We start from the raw sequence: 21,871 nt of genomic DNA on the forward strand, positions 1-21,871 counted from the left end.
GGACCAGTCATTGGTTGTCCATTCCCACAATCTCTGCTTCAGCCTCACCCCAGCACATTCCATAGGCAGGACAGACTTTAGGTTGAAGGTTATGTGGTTGGGTTGAGGTCCCAATCTCTCCACTGGAAGTCTTGCCTGGTCACATGAGATGTCCAATTCAGGCATCCTCTTCACTATTGCTAGGAGTCTTAGCTAGGGTCGTCCTTGTGAATTCCTGGGAATTTCCCTTCTGCCAGGTTTCTCTCTGACCTTTTCCAGTCATCCCTTTCAGTACTCTCCTGACTTCTTGCACATCAGTGTCCAGAATGGAAGGAGGCAGAAAAGAACTAGAAACATGTGGTGAACTGGAAAAAGGACCACTTGCCACCCACCTGTGTGCAAATCATGAAATCAATCATGGCCCAAACTGTGAAAGCACCCCAAATGGCCACAGAGAAGAGGTAAAATGTGTGGCTTCTCACCACTTTCCTTCTTTCACAGGCCCACTGCCCAGGAGGCACCCCTTGGGAAGCCATGACTGAGGCAGGGCACATAGATGCTTCTGCAGGCCTCCAGTTAAAGTCATGTGGCAGAGTCCATGGTGCCCAAAGGCTAATCACTGGAAGTAGCATGTGCCTTTTGCCATGAGTATTTATTCACAAAGTGTCCATGGAAGCAAGCTTTGTGGCTCTGCTTCTGGATGTTCAGGTACGGATTTTGTGAAAGTGGAGGTGTGGGCCCTGCAGTCCTGGCTCCTCCAGCTCATGGTTGCCACAGGCAAAGAGGAACACAGGACACAATATACAAAGTAACTCTTTATTATGAACAAAACAGGCAGCTTTGGGGGAAATATACAGAATAATTGACCCTGGGGTGGCTGTTACATGGACTACATGTTAACTTTGGCCTTGTGGTCAGCCAGGCTTACAGATGGAGTCATGGGCAAAGCTTCAGGAACAAACAAGGAAAGGAGAATATGTACAAGAGGAAGATGGCATCCAGGTGCTTATTTTAAGTCATCTGTCTGAAGAATTCCTTTGGGATCTTGCTCTCAGTCTGGAACAATGGAGTCAGGATGTCAGAATAGCCCAGTGCCCTGAGTCCCATCCCCTGGTCACTTAGACTCCAGAGACACCCATCTGTTGCCCACTTGATTCCCAGACCTCACCTGGAGCATAGTGAAGACCTCAGCAGCTTTGGTGTAGTCCCACTTGTTGTCCTCAAGGCACCTGAGGAGGGAGGACATGTGACCTCCATTAATACCATAGGACAGATGCACTGGTCATAGATGCCACCACTTAACCTGTTACTCATGTGTATGCCAGATTTAGCACCCTAGTAATAGTGGAGAAAGACATGGTAGAACCCACAATGTCACCATTCACGCTCAGCAGAATTCCAAGCAGAAACACAAGGGTATTCACAAGAATAGTGAAGCTCAATACCAATACTCCACACTGTACACCTCCAGAGAAGCACAACAACTAAGAAATGGAGACTAAGAAACAAATTCTCCCTCATAATTTTTAAACTAAGATGTACGGCACATTTCAGGGTGTTTTCTATTTCAGGTGCACATCTTTCAGTCATTTCTAGTATAGTTACAAGACTCTGCAACAATCCAAACTTATTACCAAACAGCTCTGCTGTTGCAAAAGAAAACTCCTTAACTACTGGCGCTCAGCCACTAACTCTCCCATTCGCCAGGGTTTCTTTGGCTGCTTGTGCTTTTGGAGTCACAGACAATACATGCCAATCTAATTCAAGGCCATGGAGATTTATATCTTTATTGTGTTCCTTGGGCACTACAGTTGGAGTAACACTGAATTTTGGATCCTCTCTCTACACATGGCCAGTGTTTTCACAGGGTGTGTGGGTGGGTGGTGCTGGGGGACAAAGTTCGCTGTTTTTGAATTGAACATCCTGTTCTCTCAGTGCCATGTGTTGAAAAGATAACATTGGTCTCTGTGGTAATGTGATAGTCTTAGTAATGAACAATCAACTGACCATCGCTGTGCAAGTTTCTTCTGTACGTGCCTAATATGTGGCACGGATGGATGCAAGCTCCACATAATTTTATTTCATGTAGCTTTTGCAGCTGGCTTTGAAACTGGGAACTGTGCCTCTTTTAACTTTGTTCTTTTCATTCAAAGTTGTTTGGGTTACTTTAGGTCCACTGCATTTCCACATGTACTTTGGGATCACCATGCCAATTTGAAAATGTTTAAATTTGATGTTATTTTATGTGTATGGGTGTTTTACCTGCATGTATATCTGTGCACCACAAGCCTGCAAGTACCCACTGAAGCTATAAAAGTGTGTTGGATCCCCAGATCCAACTGGAGTGACAGACACTTGTGAGAAGTCATGTTGGTGGTAGGAATTGAACCCGGGTCCTCAGGAAAAGTTCCCCATGCTCTTAAATTCCAAACCAACTCTACAGCCCCTTTATATCAATTTTTTTTACAAGGAAACCATTTGGTCCTTTGAGAGGGATTTCAAGCAAAATGAAGAATCCTCTGGATAGTACTGCCATTGCCGTATCCACAAATGTGTATATTCCCTTCCCATTATTTGGGTCTTTTTACATTTTTTATTTTTAGACACCTTATTCAGACATCAGAGTATGGAGCTGTGTTTGTCTGTGTATGTGTGTTGTGCCTGCATTCATGTGTTCATGCACGTGGGGGGGCATGAGCACATCTAGACACGTGTCCTGTGAGTGCAGATGCCTGAGCACAATGGTGCACGTGTGGAGGTCATGGACAATGTGGGGTGTGGTCCTGACACTTGACCAGCAAGCCATTTTACCCACTAGCATGTCTCCCACTCCCTCTTTTGTTACACTTGTGCCAAAGTGTTTCATTCTTTTGGCTGCCATTCTAAAAGGATTTGTGTCCCACTGGGTATTTGTTGCAAGTATACAGAAATAGAATTGATTTCTGTACATTAATTTTACATCCTGCAGGTGTGGAGCAGTTCTAGGGGTTTAATATAATGAATTCATTTGTATTTTCCAAGTGGAATCGGATGCCATTTGAGAAATGGACTGTCATCTCCCATGTTCTTGGATAGGTAGGATCAACATAGTAAAAATGGCAATCTTGCCCAAAGCAATCTACAGATTCAATGCAATCCCCATCAAAATCCCAGCACAATTCTTCACAGAACTTGAAAAAACAATTCTCAACTTTATATGGAAAAACAAAAGAGTCAAGATAGCCAAAAAACCCCTGTACAGTAAAAGAACTTCCGGAGGCATCACCATCCCTGACTTAAATGACTTCAAGCTCTATTACAGAGCTATAGTCCTGTAAACAGCTTTGTATTGGTACAAAAATAGACAGATAGACCAATGGAATCAAGTTGAAAACCCTGATATTAACCCGCACACCTATAAATGACTGATTTTTGACAAAGAAGCCAAAGCTATACAATGGAATAAAGAAAGCATCTTCAACAAATGGTGCTGGCATAACTGGATGCTGGCATGTAGAAGACTGCAGATAGATCCATATCTATCCCCATGCACAAAACTTAAGTCCAAATACACCAAAGACCTCAACATAAACCCAGCCACACTGAACTTATTAGAAGAGAAAGTAGGAAATACCCTTGAACTAATTGGTACAGGAGACAGCTTCCTGAACATAACACCAGTAGCACAGACACTGAGATCCACAATTAATAAATGGGACCTCCTGAAACTGAGCAGCTTCTGTAAGGCAAAGGACACAGTCAACAAGACAAAAAGACAGCCCATGGATTGGGAAAAGATATTCACCAACCTCACATCCAACAGAGGGCTGATCTCCAAAATTTACAAAGAACTCAAGAAGCTAGTCTCCAAAACACCAAATAATACAATTAAAAAGTGGGGTATAGAACTAAATAGACAATTCTCAATAGAGGAATCTAAAATGGCTGAAATCCACTTAAGAAAGTGTTCAACATCCTTAGCCATCAGGGAAATGCAAATCAAAACAACTCTGAGATACCATCTTACTCCTGTCAGAATGGCTAAAATCAAAAACACCAATGGCAGTTTATGCTGGAGAGGTTGTGGAGAAAGAGGAACACTCCTCCACTGCTGGTGGGAGTGCCAACTTGTACAGCCACTTTGGAAATCAGTATGGTGATTCCTCAGGAAAATGGGAACCAGTTTACCAAAAGATCCAGCAATTCCACTCTTAGGCATATACCCCAAAGAAACACATTCATACAACAAGGACATCTGTTCACAGATGTTCATAGCAGCATTATTTGTAATAGCCAGAACCTGGAAACAACCTAGATGCCCCTCAACTGAAGAATGGATAGAAAAAAAATGTGGTACATTTACACAATGGAGTACTACTCAGTGGGGAAAAAAGCAAAGGAATCTTGAAATTCACAGGCAAATGGATGGAACTAGAAGAAACCATTCTGAATGAGGTAACCCAGTCACAAAAAGACAAACATGGTATGTACTCACTCATATGTGGATTTTAGACATAAAGGATTGTTATCCTACAGCCCAGGCTGCCGGATAGGCTGTTATACAAGGAGGACCATAAGAGAGACATGCATGATCCCCTGGAGAAGGGGAAAGGGACAAGATCTCCTGAGCAAATTGGGAGCATGGGGGAGGGGAGAGGGAGCTAGGAGAATGAGAAGTGGAGAAGAGGAGGGGTGAGGAGGACATGATGGGACAGGGCGGTTGAGTTGGGGGAAAAACAGAAGACAGCAAGATAAGAGACAATATAATAGAGGGAGACATTATAAGTTCAAAGAGATATCAGGTACTGGGGAAATGTCTGGAGAGCTACAAAGATGACACCAACTAAGAATCTAAGCAACAGAAGAGAGGCTACCTTAAATGCCCTCTCCTGATAATGAGATTGACGCCTAATTCATATGCCATCGTATAGACTTCATCCAGTAGCTGGTGGAAGTAGAAGCAGACACCCACAGCTAAACACTAAACTGAAATGACATCCAGATGCAGGGAGGACTGATGAGCAAAGGAGTTCATACCAGGCTGGTGAAGCCCACAGCAACAGCTGATCTGAACAAGGGAAAACGCTTGGTCCGCAGACTGATAGCTGAGAAACCAGCATGGGACTGATCCAGACCCCTTGAATGTGGGTGTCAGTGAGGAGATTTTGGAAATCTATGGTGCCTCTTGTAGTGGATCAGTACTTATCCCTAGCATAGGAATGGACTTTAGGAGCCCATCCCACATGGGCTCATACTCCCTGAGCCTAGACACAAGGGGATTGGCCTAGGCACTATCCCAAAGGATATGACAGACTTTAAAGACCCCTTATGGAAGGCCTCACCCTCCCTGGGGAGCAGAAAGGGTATGGGATGGGTAAAACGTTAGTTGTGGGGGGTAGGGGAGGAGGGGAGGGAGAGGGATCTGGGACTGACATGTAAAATAATTTTCTTTCTAATAAAAAGGGAAAAAATATAAAAAATAAAAATCTTTACATTCTCTATTACAAAATGAAGGCAACTTTTCAATGTGCTCCTATAGTGTTTGTTTGTGTGGGGGGATTAGTAACATATAGACAGTTCATTTTTTCATATGTTGTCTGAGATTTCACTATTCACTTTTATGTGTTTCCAACCCCAGCCCCAGCTCCATCCTGTGCACATTTATAGCAGGCACTCACTTCTGAGACCACTCGAGTTTCATCCCCGACTGGTTGGAGAAATCCCACACCATCCTTTGCTGCTCTTGAGAGAGGACGGGCTTGAAGGTGGAGCATGATGTAGACAAGGGTACGGCAAAGGCACCCTGGATCTCATCAGGGCTTGGATTCCTCAGAAAAAGTTGGTCATTCACAATGCACAGGCTGGAAGAAAATCAGACCCTGAGACAACTGGACAGGTAGACAATCCCTCCACTGCCCCACACAGGATCCTCTTTAACCACTGCTACTCAGCAACAGGATTCCTCCCATGTTTGATCTGCCTAGTCTAATCCTTGACTGCTGCCCAGAGAACACCATACCCACCTCCTCCAAAAGATTGTCTATGAGCCTTGGATTTGGGGATTTAAAAACCACCTGGTTAGCCTACACAATAGAAAAAGAACCTGATTCCTCTCCTTTCCACTTTCAGAGGAAGAACCAGGGTCTCATGGAGAGATCAGTTAACTGGGTCATGGTAACACTGAGTGACGGTTCAAAAGAAAACTGATATTCCAACCCTGGAGCCGCTGCTCAATTACTAGGCTACTCTTGGCCTTCCAATATTGCAAAACTACCCTCCAGAGAATGGTACCACCTCACTATATTGCTTCTGGCCTCAAGCTGGGGTGGGAGTTCCACCCACAACACTATACTTACTTTGAACTCTTCCTGTCAAGGGTAGCAATGAAGGTGCGCATGAAGCCACGAATATATCCCTGAGAGCTGCCTTCCACTTTGAGGATAAGAAAACAATACAGAATCCTTAGAATTATACATGTTTTGCACCATCACAGGACATTCCCCAGTCAGGATCTTATGCTGAAAGTGCCCAGGACCAGTCTGTTATTGGCTTAGAGTCAGGGATCTATGCTGGGAAGGGGGATGGGGGCTGGCAACAAGGGGAGTGATCCACATCCACTGATGGGTCCCCTACCACATGCTGCAGCCTGTGAAGCGTCTCTTCCAATGTTCACTTGGTCTGTTTCACATTTCCCTTACAGGAAGGGGGAGTTTAATAAGGGCCATTGGCAAATGTGGAAATGTAGAAGTTAAGCAACTGGCCCAAAGTCAGAGTAAGGATCTGGAATGAGAGTCACAAAGCCCACAGCTCCAGTGCCCTCCCTCACCCAGATAGGCACAGGCTTCAGTCAGAACAGGATGGTCTGGGGACAGGGTGATGTGGGCAGGAGAGCACAAGGCAGGAAAGGAAGGAAAGGTGTCCAATTGAGGGGGGGGAGCTGGTGAGTTCTCAGGGGTGCACATCCAGGGCAGGGAGTAGGAAGGGTCTGGAGAGGTGATTCTGCAGACACTCACCTTCCTTGAATAATCCACTAACAGAGAAGCAGAGCATCGTATCCTGAAAGAGAAGACGGCACAGGCTCAGGGTGCTGCATAAGTTTCTAACCACGTAGGGACGTGTCCTAAGGCAGAAGCTGATGCTCACCGTCTGAAAACACATGTCCACCTGAAAAGAGCTCAAGACATGCAGGGTTTTGGGTAGTGCCCTGAGAAAGTCCACAATGTCTTGTTTTGTGTACTTCAGCAACTGCCTCTGAAGGTCTATAGAGGAAGGAGGAAGCAAAGATCAGGGATTTATCTATTACATCCTGGTCCATGGCCTCTATGATTACCTCCTTCACAGGCCCAGTTCCTGCACTCTACCAGGTCTTCCTCATCATACACTTACAGAACTCCTTGGGATTCTTCATGTCTATGTCATCCTTGAAGTACTCACACAAGCCACTCCTAAGAGAAAAGAGGAACAAGAGTTGGTGGTCGAGACAGTGAAGATGCTTCCTGGGGGTCAGTTGTTTCTACTTGGTGGGGGAGTGGGAGGAGGAGTCACACTGCTCCTGGATATAGCATGAGCTGTGATACTCACAGATCTGGATCACTGGGGTTGAAGGGAATTGTCAGGGAGAAGCAGGCCTGGTCATGGTAAACTCTGAGGAGACCCTGTCTCTCTCCATAGTCATAGATCAAGTAATACCTGTGGGATGTGGAGGTTGCTGGAATGGGCTATTACTTCCACCTGGGCACCAAAGGTGACCTGAAAAGGCCTCTGAGCAGACCAGTGCTAAGGTGACCCAACCTAGCCAACTCCTTCCCTTCCATCGTCAAGGTTCCACATGCACTTACTCCTGCAGGAATTGCTGTAGTTGATTCTTTATGGCCTCAGAACCCTTAAAGCTTTCCTAAAATACAAAGCCATTTCAGATGCTGTGTCTACTTAGAGAGCCACTGGCAACACCATAAATCTGTCTTGGTCCTTTTTCCTCACCTTGCAGGGCTTCATTAACTGAGGTTCTTCAATGTCCATTACACTTGAAAGTGGTAACTTCCTGCCATCCTGAGAAGAGAAGGAGGAGGCTGGGAATGCACACCAGTGAGGTCGCACCAGATGTCTATGGGGACTAAGAGACCCAAGGGGGACCTTGAGCCAGAGACCAGGTATAAGGTGGTCAGGACATCCTTAGGCTGTGGGATCTTCGAGGGCACTGTATTATGGGATACTGTAAATCACTATCACATGTGCTTTGTAGGGTTGTTTCGGGTGGGGTGCTTTGTGTTTATAATTTGGGACAGCATTCAGATATTTTTCTGGAATCCATACTGTAGAAAATGGATGTGTGTCCCAGGCAAACATGTCTAGGCAAGATACAAAAGGGCTGGAATTAAAAGTGGAGGCCAATTGTATAAGGAAGAGGAGGCAATGGTGAAGACAGGAACATACCAGGTGAGTCAATTCTGGGAAACAGTCCAAGACAGCCCTGTTCACAAAGAAAAGGCCACAAAAGTCATTAACAGTTCAGATTTGGGCAGGATCTCTCCCCTGCCTCCACCCCACCATTGGGGGTTTTCCCTCCCTTTTCTGCTCCCTTCCCTGGTACCCACCCCTTGGGTATCTCCCACCCACACTGCACTGGCCTTCTCCAGGACCACAAGGAGCCACATAGGGAGCCCAGTCTACAGGGCTCCCTTCCTCTCCCTGCATCCTTTCCCTGTCTCAAAAAGGTCGACTGAAGGGCTTTAAAGGAGCAGGACTGGATCTTAGGGCCCTGCCACTTAGAAAGGAAAGGTGTCTAGGATTTTCTGGGATGCTGAGAGATGAAGGTTGGGGAGGCAGGAGCCAGGATGTGGGAAGGAGATGGTAGGTGGGGGTGGTTGGTGGTGACGGAGAGGGAGTGGGGGAAGAAAGTGGAGAGAAAGACATAGAAGAGGAGAGGCAAAGAAGACAAAGGAAACGATGCAAAGGGAGTGAGAAATGTTTTCTTGCCTGGTGTAGTGGGGCCTGGGTAGTGGGGCAGAAAGGGACTCCCCTGCTGCTGCCATTTCCTTCACTTGTGCCTGGCTAGCCCAGGGATCCAAAGCAGGAATGAAAGAATGCCCATTACTGAGTTAGGCATGGGGGCCCATAGTATTTCCTCAGTGAGTTGGCGACTAAGAGCCTCCCTGGAGGCAGGAACCATTTTTCAGAAGCTGAAGAAATAATGGGTGTTGGACACCTCAGCATAGGATGGAGGGGCTATGGTCTTATCCAAGGAATCAAATTGCTTGTCTCGGGCTACCCAAGGCTCCTCTTATATGCTAGGTAGGATGATGAGCAAGATAGGTTGGTGCATGGGTATAGGCAGGAAAGGTAGGAGGGGTGGAGGCATCAGGGAGGCCAGTCCTTCTGTCTCCTCAACCTCTTCTGCATTCTGCCTCCCATCCCTGCTCCAGGAAGCCTTCAGCTCCCCAGTCACGGCCCACTCCTGGATCCCTGATTAAGAGAGCCAAGGTTTCCCCCCAAGGAAGACAGAGATCCCAGCAGTAGTCCAGAGGAAGTGATGTCCACATCAGCATCACCCAGCACCTCAGCCTGGGGCAGGACAACCTCTAGGGCAGCCTGGGACAGAAGAGGGAACCATTCAGGAACAAGATCTGGAGGCTCCTCTCAGGACTGGAGAGGAGACCTGGTGCTACTGAGATGAGGCAAGGCAGGGCCTTCTGGAGGAGGCCAAAAACTCACATAAGGGAAATGCCGCCCACACCAGGTGAGACGGGGCATGAAGAACAGAATCAAAGGAGGCCTGTGAGCACCGCTGGGTACAGAGACAGGGGAGAGAGGAATCAAATTGCTTGGAGATTTGATTCCTCTCTCCCCACAGAGAGTGTCTCAGACCACCAGGAGACAAGGAGTCTGTGAAGGGGAAGGTGCCAGCTGCCATGATGTACCTTACATAGGCCGAATTGTCTGAGAAGGTGCTGCACATGGGGTTCCCTTCTAGCCACAGCTCTTTTAGCTTCAGCCCCTTCATCTTCTCCAACTCCCACGCTGTTCTTAGCTGGGATAAATGGGAGAGGACTGGTAAAGGTGTCCCAGGTAAAGGCAGCCATCTGCAGTTCAGGACCCATGTCTCTCTGCTCCCACTCACGGGTCACTCTGTCTGCCTCATGTTAATATAGTCTGCACTACTATCCATCCTCAACCCAATCTCATCAGCTCACCTGGTTTGTGGAGAGGTTCAGAATCTTGACTTGGGGTGCTTTCTCCACCACATCAAACAGGCTATCTAACCGGATCAGTTTGTTGTTGCTCAAGTTCAAGGAGAGCAGCTTTGGGGAGCAAGAGTTAGAGTGACCATTACTGTTGAGAGCCTCAGAGACACCTTTTCCCTGCACTCCATCCTTCTGGCCCTCCACCCAAACATTAACACCTCAGGGAAATCCTCTTGGATGATCTGAAGGGTAGCAGCCATGCAGCTTCTTCGGGTCAGAATCATGTCTATGCCATGGTGCACCAAGTCTTCAGGAGGAGGGGGGAGAGAAATCAGAGGATGGAGAGGGGTCCATCTGAACCTGCCACAGCAAAGACCCCTCCACAGGCTGCTACATGTATGTCTTCTTCCTAGGCTGACCCATGGTCTACAGTGATTGTTGCCAGCAATACCTGGGTCAGAGTGGAGCTTTTGGAGGTTCAGAGCACGCTGGGAAACATCGTATCTTTTCCTCAGGGCCAGCTGCAGAGACACAGATGGAGAGGGTGGCTCTGTGGCTTTGTGGTGTTGTGAACTTCAGGTTTATGGTGTTGGGAACTTCAGGGACTGAGGGAAAGGAGAACTGGGTTTGGGAAGCTGACACACACACTGCCTTCAGACAGCTGTACCTTTAGCTGCTCCATTTGTTCTCCCGTGAACCTATTCAGCACAGAGTAGGGTACATCCGAGGGATTGACAAAAACAGGGATCTGTAAGGAGGAGAGACAGAGTGAGCACTGGAAACTCTAATCCTGAAGATGACACTCCCAACTCAGGGCCTGTGTGTACAGAGAATGACTCCAGCACGCACCTTCTGACTGTCCTCATCATACATCTTATAGCTGACATCCTTCAATGCACAGGCAGTGCTAACATCCTGGACAAAGAACCGGATCCGGTGTTTGTCACAATGGAACTTGGGAGAGGGGAAAGAAGTGAAAGTGTTAAGAGGCCACTGACCCCTGCTGAGCCTGGCCTCCTCCTCAATCTCCCAAGCCATCCTAGCTGGCTTCACCATCCTCTCTTACATCCACTGCGGTGAAGGGCATGCTGCAGAGGCTGTGGACTGATTTCATTAGCTGTGTCTTGTCAGACTTTCTGCCACAGGGAATCTAAATTTACAAACAAGGAACAAGACAGAAGAGAGATACCATGGAATCTCAGAGGAAAGCAGACATACCGCAGCAGTGGTCACCAAGACACTCACCGTGACCTTGAACCAGCTCCCCAGCATTTCATCTGTGTGCTGCCTCACTTCTTTGTTTTGAGGCTTGCCATCTTTCCACACTGTCCTACGGATTTGGTCCTCTCTACTCTTACGCCGCATAGCATAAGGTGTGCTATGGAAGAATGAGGAAGTGCTGATAAATGCTAAGAAATCCTTGCATGCCTCCTCATTCCCATCACTACTAACAAACGTACAATTAGTATTGCTCAGCCACCATCCCTCTTATATGGAACACTGGATCTCTAGTTTCCCAGGAAGAGAAGACCACAGGGCCACAGGAGGTGAAAGTGTTGCACAGTCCCAGGGACTGCTCTCTACTAACCAGGCTGCCTGGTCACTTACTATCTTACAGAGGGGTCCTGGAGAACATCTCGCATCTCCACATTTCCACCATCACCCTGGAATTTTGAAGGCAGAAACACACGCCCATTGTGCTCATAACGACCTTTCCTTTTGCCAGTAGAAGCCAGGAAAGAGATCTGGCCTCTCTTTCTTCCTAGAAGAGCATGGCTTTCACCACCATTGTATTCTGAAATGGGAAAGGATGAAAAGTTAGAAAACACATCAGTGGTCAATGTGCCACATGCTGCACCACGGGGATGGCACCATAGGAGGGTAAGTAAAGTGCCAGTTTTCCCCAAAGGACAAATCACAAACACCCAGTGGGCAAACTCCAGGCACAGTCACAGCAGACAGCTTGCAAGAAGGGGCCCTTTGGAGCCTTTTAAACACAGTAGAGTGGGATTCGTGATGAACACGAGTGTACTTGGGCCATGGTGTAGGCCAGACCAGCTCTGGGGATTCTGGCACCTTTCTGGCCTCTGATGCCATCTGCAAGCATGTGGCATGCACACAACAGGCAGTCAGGCACACGGGCATGCGACAAAAACTGAATTAAAAAATTAAAAATATTTGGCACATCAGCTAAGCTCCTGCCTGTGCCATTCTGGAATTCTTCCTACAATGCTGCCTGGCTGTGAAGGACAAGCTCCTCTGCTGCAGTAGCAGAACACAGAGCTAAGAGAACCCAACATTTGAACTATGGCAACAACTTCTTGATGTGGAGCACACTGAAGACTTTTTACTTCCTCACACAAGTTCCATGAGAATTGTACCCAGGGTTCCCTTTTGGATCATGAATACTCTCCTCCAGGATGCTAAGTGATTATCACAGAAGGTTTCATCCACCAAAATAGTAGATTCAGACCTTTGTACACCACCAATTACTCTACTGGCTTCCCTCCCCACCTCCCATCAAGCACTTCTGTAGTGGCTGAACTCTTTCTCCAAGGCAGGTGGAAATTCTCAAGTTCTGGAGAGACTTCATGCAACAGAGAAAAGACACAGTTTTTTCGACAGTCGCACCTGTTGAGGTGGGAACCAAGTGTTTTAAGACAAGTGAAGAGAGCTACCTTGGACAAGTTAGTGGACCCCTTTGAACTGCAAGGTGCATGTATGCACACAAGGTGCATAAGATGCCCTGTGCACCACACTTAGCTTAGTCCACTAAGGTCAGCACTGCTTCATGCAGCTGGCTTCCTCGGAGACACCCTTGTCTCTTTTCTAACTCTAAAGGCATTTCCCATTTCACCATTTAGTGTCACATGATGACAGAGGAGTGGCTTTCAGAGTCTGTTGTCGGCTTCCAGAAATTCATTTGTTTTTCCAATTTGTAGTGACTAGTCTTTTCACCATAGCTCAGTCCCGGATTGCTGATAGATTGCCTGTCTTCTTTCCTGGCTGGGTCATGACACCTATCCTTTCCTCCTCCTCTCCTTCAGGTCGTGTATCCAACTACACAAGTGACTTCCTGCGTGTATGTGCTTCGTTGTTTGAGCATGCCTTTGTCCCTCTGTATTATCTACTTTAGATCTGCCATTCTCAGTCAAGAATCAAGATCAAGGGTCACAGGCTTTAAAGAGTTCAGTCTGCAACTGGTCTGAAAAGTCACTTGCCCCCTTTGATCAGTCCAGGTAACATGTTCAAAGAATCAGTATGTATCTTCTCATACAATCTCACATTTTCACGCTTGTCAGTGAGTGCCAGCAGAAAAGCCACTTTACTCCCAAAGTGGTCTTCTAGCGCCTTCTGATTGTAGCCCCCAGGTTGCCAGACATTTTAGCATCACTATTTTTCTCTAACACTGACACCCAGCCCAGCCTATTTTGTTTAGTGAAGGAAAAGATCTACCGAGGGAGGTTTTTTTTGTTTTTGTTTTTGTTTTTTGTTTTTTTTCTGTTCCACTGGACATTTTTCCCTAGTAAGGTGCATATTTGAACACAACAACTCAAAGGCTCTCTAGGAGGCCAGAGAATGGCCAACACAGCCTGAAGCCTGGCAAACACAGTGTAGACAGGTTTTGCCCTTTGCTTTTCCCTCTCCTTTGCTAAAAAATGTCAGACTGGATTCTTAACGCTAGCCGCAACATCTATTCCCTCATTTGGCTACTGACTCCTTCCTGAGACAAAATATCAAGGCCCAACAGTCAAAATTCATTATTTGGCTAACATGTCCAATTGCCAACTCACCGTGGCACAAACTGCACCCCTTTTTCTCCTTAAAAACTCACTCCCAGAAAACAAAACAAAACAAAAAAACCTGCTTGTTGGTTACTGCTTGCTGAGCTGCTGCTGCTGTTGCTGATGTCTGCATTTGCAGTCTCTGCCTCCCTGCTTCCCCCCCCCCCAGCTTAATACATCTTTCTTTGTCTGCTGAGAACCTGGTGTCTGGGTGTGTCCTGTACCAACTCCAGGGGGCTGCCCTCCCTTACATGGCAAGTCATGCATCTAACACATTCCCTTATTCACAAAAGATTATTGTCAGTGTCCTTGTTTGTAACAGACATCATCCTGACTATTCAAGTCAAGGTTTCTGGTGTTGGATGAATAAGTGTGTGGGGGGGAGCGGAGGGGGGGATGGACATGTCTTCACTTCATAAAAGTACAATCATTTTGCTGAAGCAGCAAGTGATGAACAGGGGATTATAAAAGGCAATAACCAAGCTGGACTCAAATCACAGTACTGCTTATCTAGAGCCTGGATGACTTTTGGCAAATCCTTAATTTATTTGGACTAGTCAGTGCTGCTGCTGGCCAAGTGCTTCCATTAGTCCCTGCCTGCTGTACAAACTCTGTACTGCAGACTTTTTCTGTCTGCTAGGGCTTTAGCAGGACCATGACAGCATATGTCTCTAAACTACAGTGAGTGGGGTGGGTGCTATTTATGATAGTGTGCTGTAAGACCCTCTGGGGTTTTCTTTGCCAGTAGCACAGTGAATGATCCTGGTGTAGATAGTGTCTACTCCATTAGTTTGGGTCCCTATTTCATTTCAGTAAGAATCCTTCAGGCCCAGACAGCCACCACTATGTGAAGGGTTTGCACTGGCTCAGAACTTACAGGAACAGTGAGAAATGAGCCACTGGGGCTTGAGGGATGCTCAGACTCAGAACCCTCTGTAAATGGAAAGAACAGTAACTGGATTTTTCTGAGGCTGAGTGAGGGAACTTAACAGGACAAGTTATGGCAATGCTTGCTATTTGAGAAGGGCAGCCTTTCAGTGATTAGAAAGTATGGAAAAGCCATGAGTTATTTGGAGTGAGAGGCACTGTCTGGCACATCAGTGGTACCCTGCTTTCAATGGTGGGGTATTTCATTTGCTCATGCAAAAGACTCTCTGGAACATCTTAAAAATGATACAGTGACTTTTCACCTAACTATTTTAGGTGAATGATCTGTGAAGGAAGAACTGAAAAGATTCAAGTGGGCAAAATCATTGACTGATGAGAGAAGATAAAATATCAAATGAATGACAAGAAGAAAAATTCCAGTATTATAAATGTATCATACCGTGCTTAGTAAACTGCAATCAAGAATTAAAGAGGTAGAATATTATACCCTCCACTGCAAAATATGTTCAGGGAAAATGAATACAACAGGGGCTCTTTGTAAAGGAATCCATTCCCAGGAGCTTGCAGAGACTTGAGAGCTACATGTTTCCATGAGCCTACTACATAAGCACCAATACAGCATGGTGGAAGTGTCTTTACCTGTATATCTGAAGGTCCCCTGCTTCCTTTCAATGGAGCCCATCTTTCTTGTCTGTTGGTCTTTGCAGTCTCAGAGGAAGCTTAGAAATGGCCAAGTGGGAGGAAAATGCATTACTTAAGTTCTCTGTCATACAAAATGTGACATCATTCTTCAACTGGAAAGTACATTTTTTCAACCCCAGGCATGAAGGTACCATGTTGCTGCTTACTCAGGTTGACTCATTCGCTACACCCTGCACAATGGACCCAAGACATTCTTGAGATTTCATCTGTGTGTCTCTTTACACTACCACTTTCTGTCTGGAGGATGAAAAGGGAGCTTGCAACAAGGAATCCTAGGAACAATACTTAGTAAAGAAGATGGAAATCTCAATGTGTTGATGGCCTAGGGCGATCTTGAACACAGGAGGGTGAATAACCCTCTGCCAACTACCCTCTTGAAAACTAAAGACTTTCAAATGAAGGAATTTACAGTATCGATTTTGTCCTCATGTTGACAAGCTCATTGAAATCTCAAACTTTACAAAAGCCCCATATCCCCACCTTCCCTTCCCTTCTCTGATCACTTCCTTCTTCCAGACAAACGCTCATCCCAGAGTAAGAGCTCAGGAAGCTGGGTGAGAAAGGAAGCCAGGGCATAGCAGCAACCAAGAGAGAGGCTGCAGGGAAACGAAACCCTCTCCCTCCTCCCAAAATCAGCTCTGTGAGAACTACTGGTTGGAAGCCTCCAGTATCCTTGAGAGTAACAGGGTCAGAAGAGAGGCAGAGGAGAAGCATCTCACTGTAGAAGAGGCAGAAAATCTGGCAGGGCAATGACCACAGTCAGGGGACAAGGAAGGGAAGGGTGGTCCTACCCTGCAGAGCTGAACGCCAGTTTTTAAACCCTTGCTGCCAGTGCTCATTTTCAATCTCTCTCTCCACTTCCACCCCTTTGCCTTGTTGAGCCTGACTGCACACAGGAACACTTCTGAGACCAGGGTCAGATGAAGACTCCACAAACCCCTCGTTCTGAGGCAGGCTTTTAAAACTTTGTCCACCATCAGAACACCCTCCCACCACCTCTGTGAAAAACCCTCTCCTCAGACTACCTGTTCTTGATAGCATCTACTTGACCCATAAAACCCTCGCCCCCGCCCCCTGCCGAGTAAATCCCAGAGGCAGCAGAAAAGTGGGCTTGGAAAGTCAGCCTGCAATGCTTCCTGGGTACTTAGAGAGTCTAAGCCACAGTCCGACCCACCTTTGTCCTTAGTGAGGGCAAGGGCAAGGGCAAGAACTCAGAATGTCTTCCGTGGGTGGAGGTTAGTCCACAGCAAACACAGAAAGTGCCTAGCTTGATTCCTGATCCGGAAAGGAGGAGCCAGAGTCATGTGACCACCTGAATCCAGTGAGCAGGCTCAGCTAGGGTGTTGGGCATACTCAGTCCGGGTTCTGAGGCCTCAGCATCATTGCAGAGGATTTGCACAACGCCCACACACAGAGCTTAGCACGTGACCACGAAAACAGCAACCACTGGGTTGCTGAGGTAGTCTTGTGACTGCAAGGCTTTTGCCTCATGATAGGTCCGTGTATAGATAACAGTTACACTAATTATCTGACCTAGGCTGCTGATATGGTGCCTAGCTGGGAGGGCAGAAGCAACAGACCCAAGATACCATCCACAGAACTGAAAATAGAAAACATAAATAAAATCAAAGGAAGAACTAACACAAATTTAAGGTATTCATTTTCCCAGCAGATACCATAGGCCTAGGTCGGCCACAGAAGTTTATTTTCATCCCGATGGCAACACTCCTGTGAGCTACAGCCAGAACATCCCATAATATCCAGATGCCTGGAAAGGCTATATCAGATCCTTGACAGAATTCTCTAGCTTTGCCCTCATGCCTGGGGAAATAGCACTTATGAAATTACAGTCAGGGACCTAGGTCTACTCCAACACTTCTTCAGAGGATGCAGGGGTCAGAGGACAGCAATGGGTGCCCCGCTCAATTACTCTACAACTTATTGTCTTGATGTAGGGTCACTCAATGAAACTAAAGCCTTGCTGGGATCCAGAAAACCAAGGACAATCTCCAGTATCTAACCTCTGACATGACCAGAGCTGGAATTACAAGCATGTGTGCAGCTACTCATGGCTTTTATCATGGCTTCTAGTGATTCAAACCCAGGACCTCATGCTATAGTAGCAACCATTGTCCTCTGAGTCACCATCACCATCCTTGCTCTGGGACCTATTCCTGAAGGAGGAGGAAACAGTAGCAGAGACCATCACACCCAAGAAAGATGTAGCCAGCGAGCTTGGAGTTAGGTCCACAGCTTTCAGAGAGCTTCTAGTCACAGCCTCAGTTTGCCTATTGCAGAGAAACTCAGGCTTTTCTGTGGACCATTGCAGGAAGTAGTTAAGATAATGTCAGGTGAGAGAGAGTACAATTTTTACCCAGAACAGAGAGCTGCCCAGGCCTTTCTGAAGATCTAGACAAAGGGAGCAGATGCAGGCTCTCTTCCTGCCTCCACACACTGGGAGTTCTGACCACAAAGCCCCTGGCAGGAGCAGTGAGGTGTAGAAGTAGGAGGCATTCAGTGAAGACCCCTGCAGGAGCAGTGCTTTGGGCAGACATCTGGGTAAGAGGTAGTCTGCAAAGGCTGGAAAGGACAGACTACCTGAAAAGCTGAGGCCTGGCGGGCTTTGGGGTGTAAGGCCTTCCCTCAGATATCTCTGACTTTGGGCTGCAAGGCCTTCCCTCAGGCATCCCTGGCTTTGGGGTGCAAGGCCTTCTATCGGGCATCCCTGGCTGCATAAACAGTATCTACTCCACCTCGTACAGTGACAGCATTGTGTAGCCTGTCCACGGTTGAAACTGTGGGAAGACCTGATGGCTCTTGGAGGGACAGTCTGAGTCAGTCCCACTAATCTCTTTGTCAGAGCACAGGATGAGTCATTTATCTTTGCACAGAGATGGCAGAGATGGGGGAGGGGCAGAAGAAATTCCTCTTTTGCTTGTCTACCCACAGTCCACCCGGTTTCTATGGCCACCCAAATGTCAGGCAGTCTGAGGCAGTGACATTTTTTGCCTAGGCCCCAGGTGGACAGGGATAGGAGGCTGCAGGCTCCTGTCACACAAAGCCCGTAGCTTATGCTTCTGTGTGAGACCACCAAAGTCTTCACACATAAGTCATCCCACAGAAAAGCTGTCCTGATGGCCCTGCCACTGGAGACAGTGACCCCATCTTATCAACCTAGGATCCATCACAACAGAGCCACCTGTCCTCATAGCTCAGGGATTCTCCCAGACATTCTGCTCTCTGTTGCTGCTCCCAACACCACAGCTGCAGTATCCTGTCTCTATTGAAGTGACTCCAAATTCCCAGACATGGAGGGGCATTGAGGCTTCCCACATGAACAAAGGAGCACTGGGGGTGGGTGATGTTCCCCCAGGAATCCTATCTGCCAGGCTATTCTCTAACGTCAATTTCCTAGACTCTGTGTTCCCACAAGATTCCAAGGTCAGGCTCTCCCAGCCAGAAGAGCTCCCCACAGTGTCTTACAGATGACAACAACTCCAAACACCCTCTCCCTGTCCCAGCCTCTCTCTCCCTTCTGAAATCCTGCTTGCCCCCACACACACTCTCAGTCTACTGCCTGAACACTTTCCTGAGGAACTCCTCAGTGCAAAAGAGAGGCTTGTATAGTTTCCAGCCTTGGGGTCCACACAGACTATACCACGCCCAAGCTTGACTCTGACTTTGTTATATGGCTAGAGAGTTTCTTCATATCCTGTCCATCTGGATATTCCCAGCTGTGCATTTGGATATCCCTAGCTGTGTATCTGGATATTTCCAGCTGCACATCTGGATATGCCCAAATGTGCATCTAAATATTCCCACCTTGGATCATGTATGGACAGCATGGGGTACCTGGCTGAATATTCCCATCTCACGGCTGCCTTGATCAAGGGTTCTGTCTGCATAGGACTGAAGGCTCACTGGAGCAGAGATAGTGAGGGCAGGAGCCATATTCTCCTGCTGCAGTGTCAAATGGTGTTTTCTTAAACACTAAGGGAAGCCTCCCTTGCAGTAGAAAGAAGCAGAGGAAGGGGAGGAAAGGGTGCCATGTGCTATCCTCCCAGACAAACTGATGCCATCTTCAGGAGTCCAGCTGGGACTGCTCTCCAGAGGTCATCACAGCCTGGCATGGTGAGTGTTGGTGTTTTCTTTTTGGAAGGATCTGGGGAGGGTTATGGACCCTCACCTGAGTACTCAACAACCCCTCCCAACTCGTTGCATGAAATCCTACCCTAATTTCGGGTGGCCTCTGATCTCTTGACATGCCTAGAATATGTAGTTGGGTAAGGATGACAGGAGAGGATTCCATCTATACAGGCATGTGGGGGAAGTCTTCATGCATACTGGGTGTAGACATTCCAGTGTGACTGATTTAAAGTCACCCATGCTCCTGAATGTAACCCCCCACCCACTGTTCTGTAAGTGCGACTAATAAACTCCTTGGTTCCCCAAAGTGAACTTTGGTGGAATTACACTGTTATTTGTCATTGAGACTGTAGGAGAAGGGGTTAGATGTTGTTTATATCAACCCAAGGGAAGGAATTTTTGGCAAAATTGGCTCAGGATACACAATCCACTACACTCAATACAACGCACATTATTTAACACACACACAACATATACCACTTGAACCTCACAACATTTTCCAGGCCTGAGCTGGCAGAGGACAGAGATGGCTCTGGGGCTGGGCAGTCAGGCACCATCATGCCAAGCACTACCTGTGGTTACTAGGCCCCGGCATGTGAGAGAAGAAAAGCAACAGCTCCACACAGTGCCTTTCAGCTTGGTGGGAAAAACTCAGTTCCACCAGTGACTCAACCAGGATCTCTGGTGCCAGGCATTCGGGCATCATTGTGGTAAGCCAGTACGGGATGAGGAGATAGAAGAGAGAAAGAGACAGGCAGAATGGTTCATGGGCTGGGGAGAGAGCCAGATTTGAATAGGTGAGGGAGGTGAGGAACAGCCTGACATGAATGGCCTACTTGCCTCCTGAGTCCAAGGTGATGTTCAGACCTGGGCTATTTCCAAGAGCTAAGTCTTGATCTGAAGCTTTGAAGCAGCCAAGGGGGCTCGTGTTGATGTCTGTGGCTCCTGTTGCCACTTAGGGCGGTGCAGAGTCCTGTAGTCTGGGCCACCACCTGGGGCCATGTTGGTATCTGAGACTCACACTACTATGGGGGCCATGCCAAGCTGAGTGGCCTGCACTGCCACCTGGGGCCATGGTGACATCCAGGCCTAGGCTGCCTAAATGCACCTCCTACTCTACAAACACTGGCTCCTTCATGATGCTGTGCCCTGAACTCTGCTTGGACCCTGGTGGTAGGTATGGTCCTATAGGTTCATGTTTGGACACCCCTCCCAGAAAGGGCCGAGTTCTCTGTCCCCATAGTCCAAATCAAATGAGCCCAAGCTCCCGCTATGTCTCCTTGGTCAGTGAGTACTCTAGTCCTACAAGCAATTTCACCTAGTGAGGAGAGCCCCTGCTGTACCTATTCTGCCCCCTCTGGTACTCTTGCCCTCTCACACACAGGGACACAGTGCAGGGATTGCAGGCCCTGTTCCCAGTCCTGTCATCTGATATCTGCTTTTCTTCAGGGAGGCAGCGAGGGTCATGCCTGAAGCACAAGGGCCTAGGACATGGTGGCCCCAGGGACTGCCCTAATGAGACCTACTTCGTGTCTTCTGTCCAGAAGGGTCAGAGTGTGCTGGCTACAGCCTTCCCCTCCCACTGGGTATCTCACCATCTGAACCTGCTTCGCTGCAGGCTCTGCTCTGGCCACTCCTAGAGCCAGCTCCTTGCCATCTCCCCTATCCAACACTAATGCCCTGGGTAGCTACCCTATTCTGAGGAGGCATGGACTCAGAATGGCTCTTTCCTTCTGTCTTCAGGACAATGCCCAGCATGCTAAATTTCTCACATGGGCCTACTCTGCCTCTCTTCTCGTTGTCCAGACATGGCAGCCTCTCCAGGGCAAGCTCTAGAACTGTAGGGAGCTTCCTTGGACCACCCGACTGGCCGTCTTCAGCCACTAGTTCATCCCTCAGTAAAATAATTTTCAGTCTTGTTTCTTTTCCTTTATCGCTCACATATTATGATCCCTGAGTGTGCAGGAAGTGTTAAAGTAGCAGACAGCCACTTCTGCAAATAGGCTGAGTACCTTGTACTCAGACACCCAGACAAAAGGAGAGAAAAGGCAGGCCTTGTACAGACAAGGGATGGGAGGGATAGAGGGTTGGAACAGGCCATTCTGGCTGGTTGCTAGTGGTTCCAGGGGACAACTCTGTCAGTTCAATAGTAGAGTCAAAGGGACCCACAGAGAAGATTATTCACCAGGCAGCAAGTGCAAAGGCCCTGGG

At 47.6% G+C, this 21,871-nt stretch overlaps 1 protein-coding gene across 2 annotated transcripts; it reads right to left on the reverse strand.

Annotated features, from left to right (window-relative positions):
* Positions 1-781: 781 nt before the first annotated feature.
* Positions 782-16,842, reverse strand: LOC100768165 (nuclear RNA export factor 2). Of its 2 annotated transcripts, XM_027432972.2 has the most exons (22): positions 16,689-16,842; positions 15,452-15,531; positions 11,748-11,934; positions 11,385-11,517; positions 11,206-11,289; positions 10,989-11,093; positions 10,807-10,887; positions 10,591-10,660; positions 10,358-10,446; positions 10,149-10,256; positions 9,876-9,985; positions 8,392-8,428; positions 7,939-8,007; positions 7,797-7,852; positions 7,540-7,647; positions 7,345-7,403; positions 7,102-7,217; positions 6,972-7,014; positions 6,315-6,390; positions 5,637-5,819; positions 1,148-1,208; positions 782-1,035 (listed from the first exon to the last, which is right to left on the reverse strand). In XM_027432972.2, the coding sequence occupies exons 2-22, from the start codon at positions 15,492-15,494 to the stop codon at positions 991-993; spliced, it is 1,863 nt and encodes a 620-aa protein (XP_027288773.1). In that variant the 5' UTR covers positions 15,495-15,531; positions 16,689-16,842; the 3' UTR covers positions 782-990. The 2 variants fall into 2 exon arrangements, with proteins under 2 accessions (XP_027288773.1, XP_027288774.1); XM_027432973.2 differs by lacking the exons at positions 782-1,035; positions 1,148-1,208; positions 5,637-5,819; positions 6,315-6,390 and adding an exon at positions 6,426-6,738.
* Between the last annotated feature and the right edge of the window lie 5,029 nt (positions 16,843-21,871).

This window comes from Cricetulus griseus, chromosome X, assembly GCF_003668045.3.
Source record: "Cricetulus griseus strain 17A/GY chromosome X, alternate assembly CriGri-PICRH-1.0, whole genome shotgun sequence".
NCBI classification, from domain to species: Eukaryota; Metazoa; Chordata; class Mammalia; order Rodentia; family Cricetidae; genus Cricetulus; species Cricetulus griseus.

Excerpts from the sequence above, each read along its gene's own strand:
- LOC100768165 (XM_027432972.2), bottom strand. The coding sequence starts at position 15,494 with ATGGGCTCCATTGAAAGGAAGCAGGGGACCTTCAGATATACAG. Across the intron at positions 8,429-9,875 it reads GACAATTCGGCCTATGTAAG|GGCTGTCTTGGACTGTTTCC; the intron begins GTACATCATGGC and ends CTTTGTGAACAG. Across the intron at positions 7,648-7,796 it reads CTACAGCAATTCCTGCAGGA|GTATTACTTGATCTATGACT; the intron begins GTAAGTGCATGT and ends CACATCCCACAG.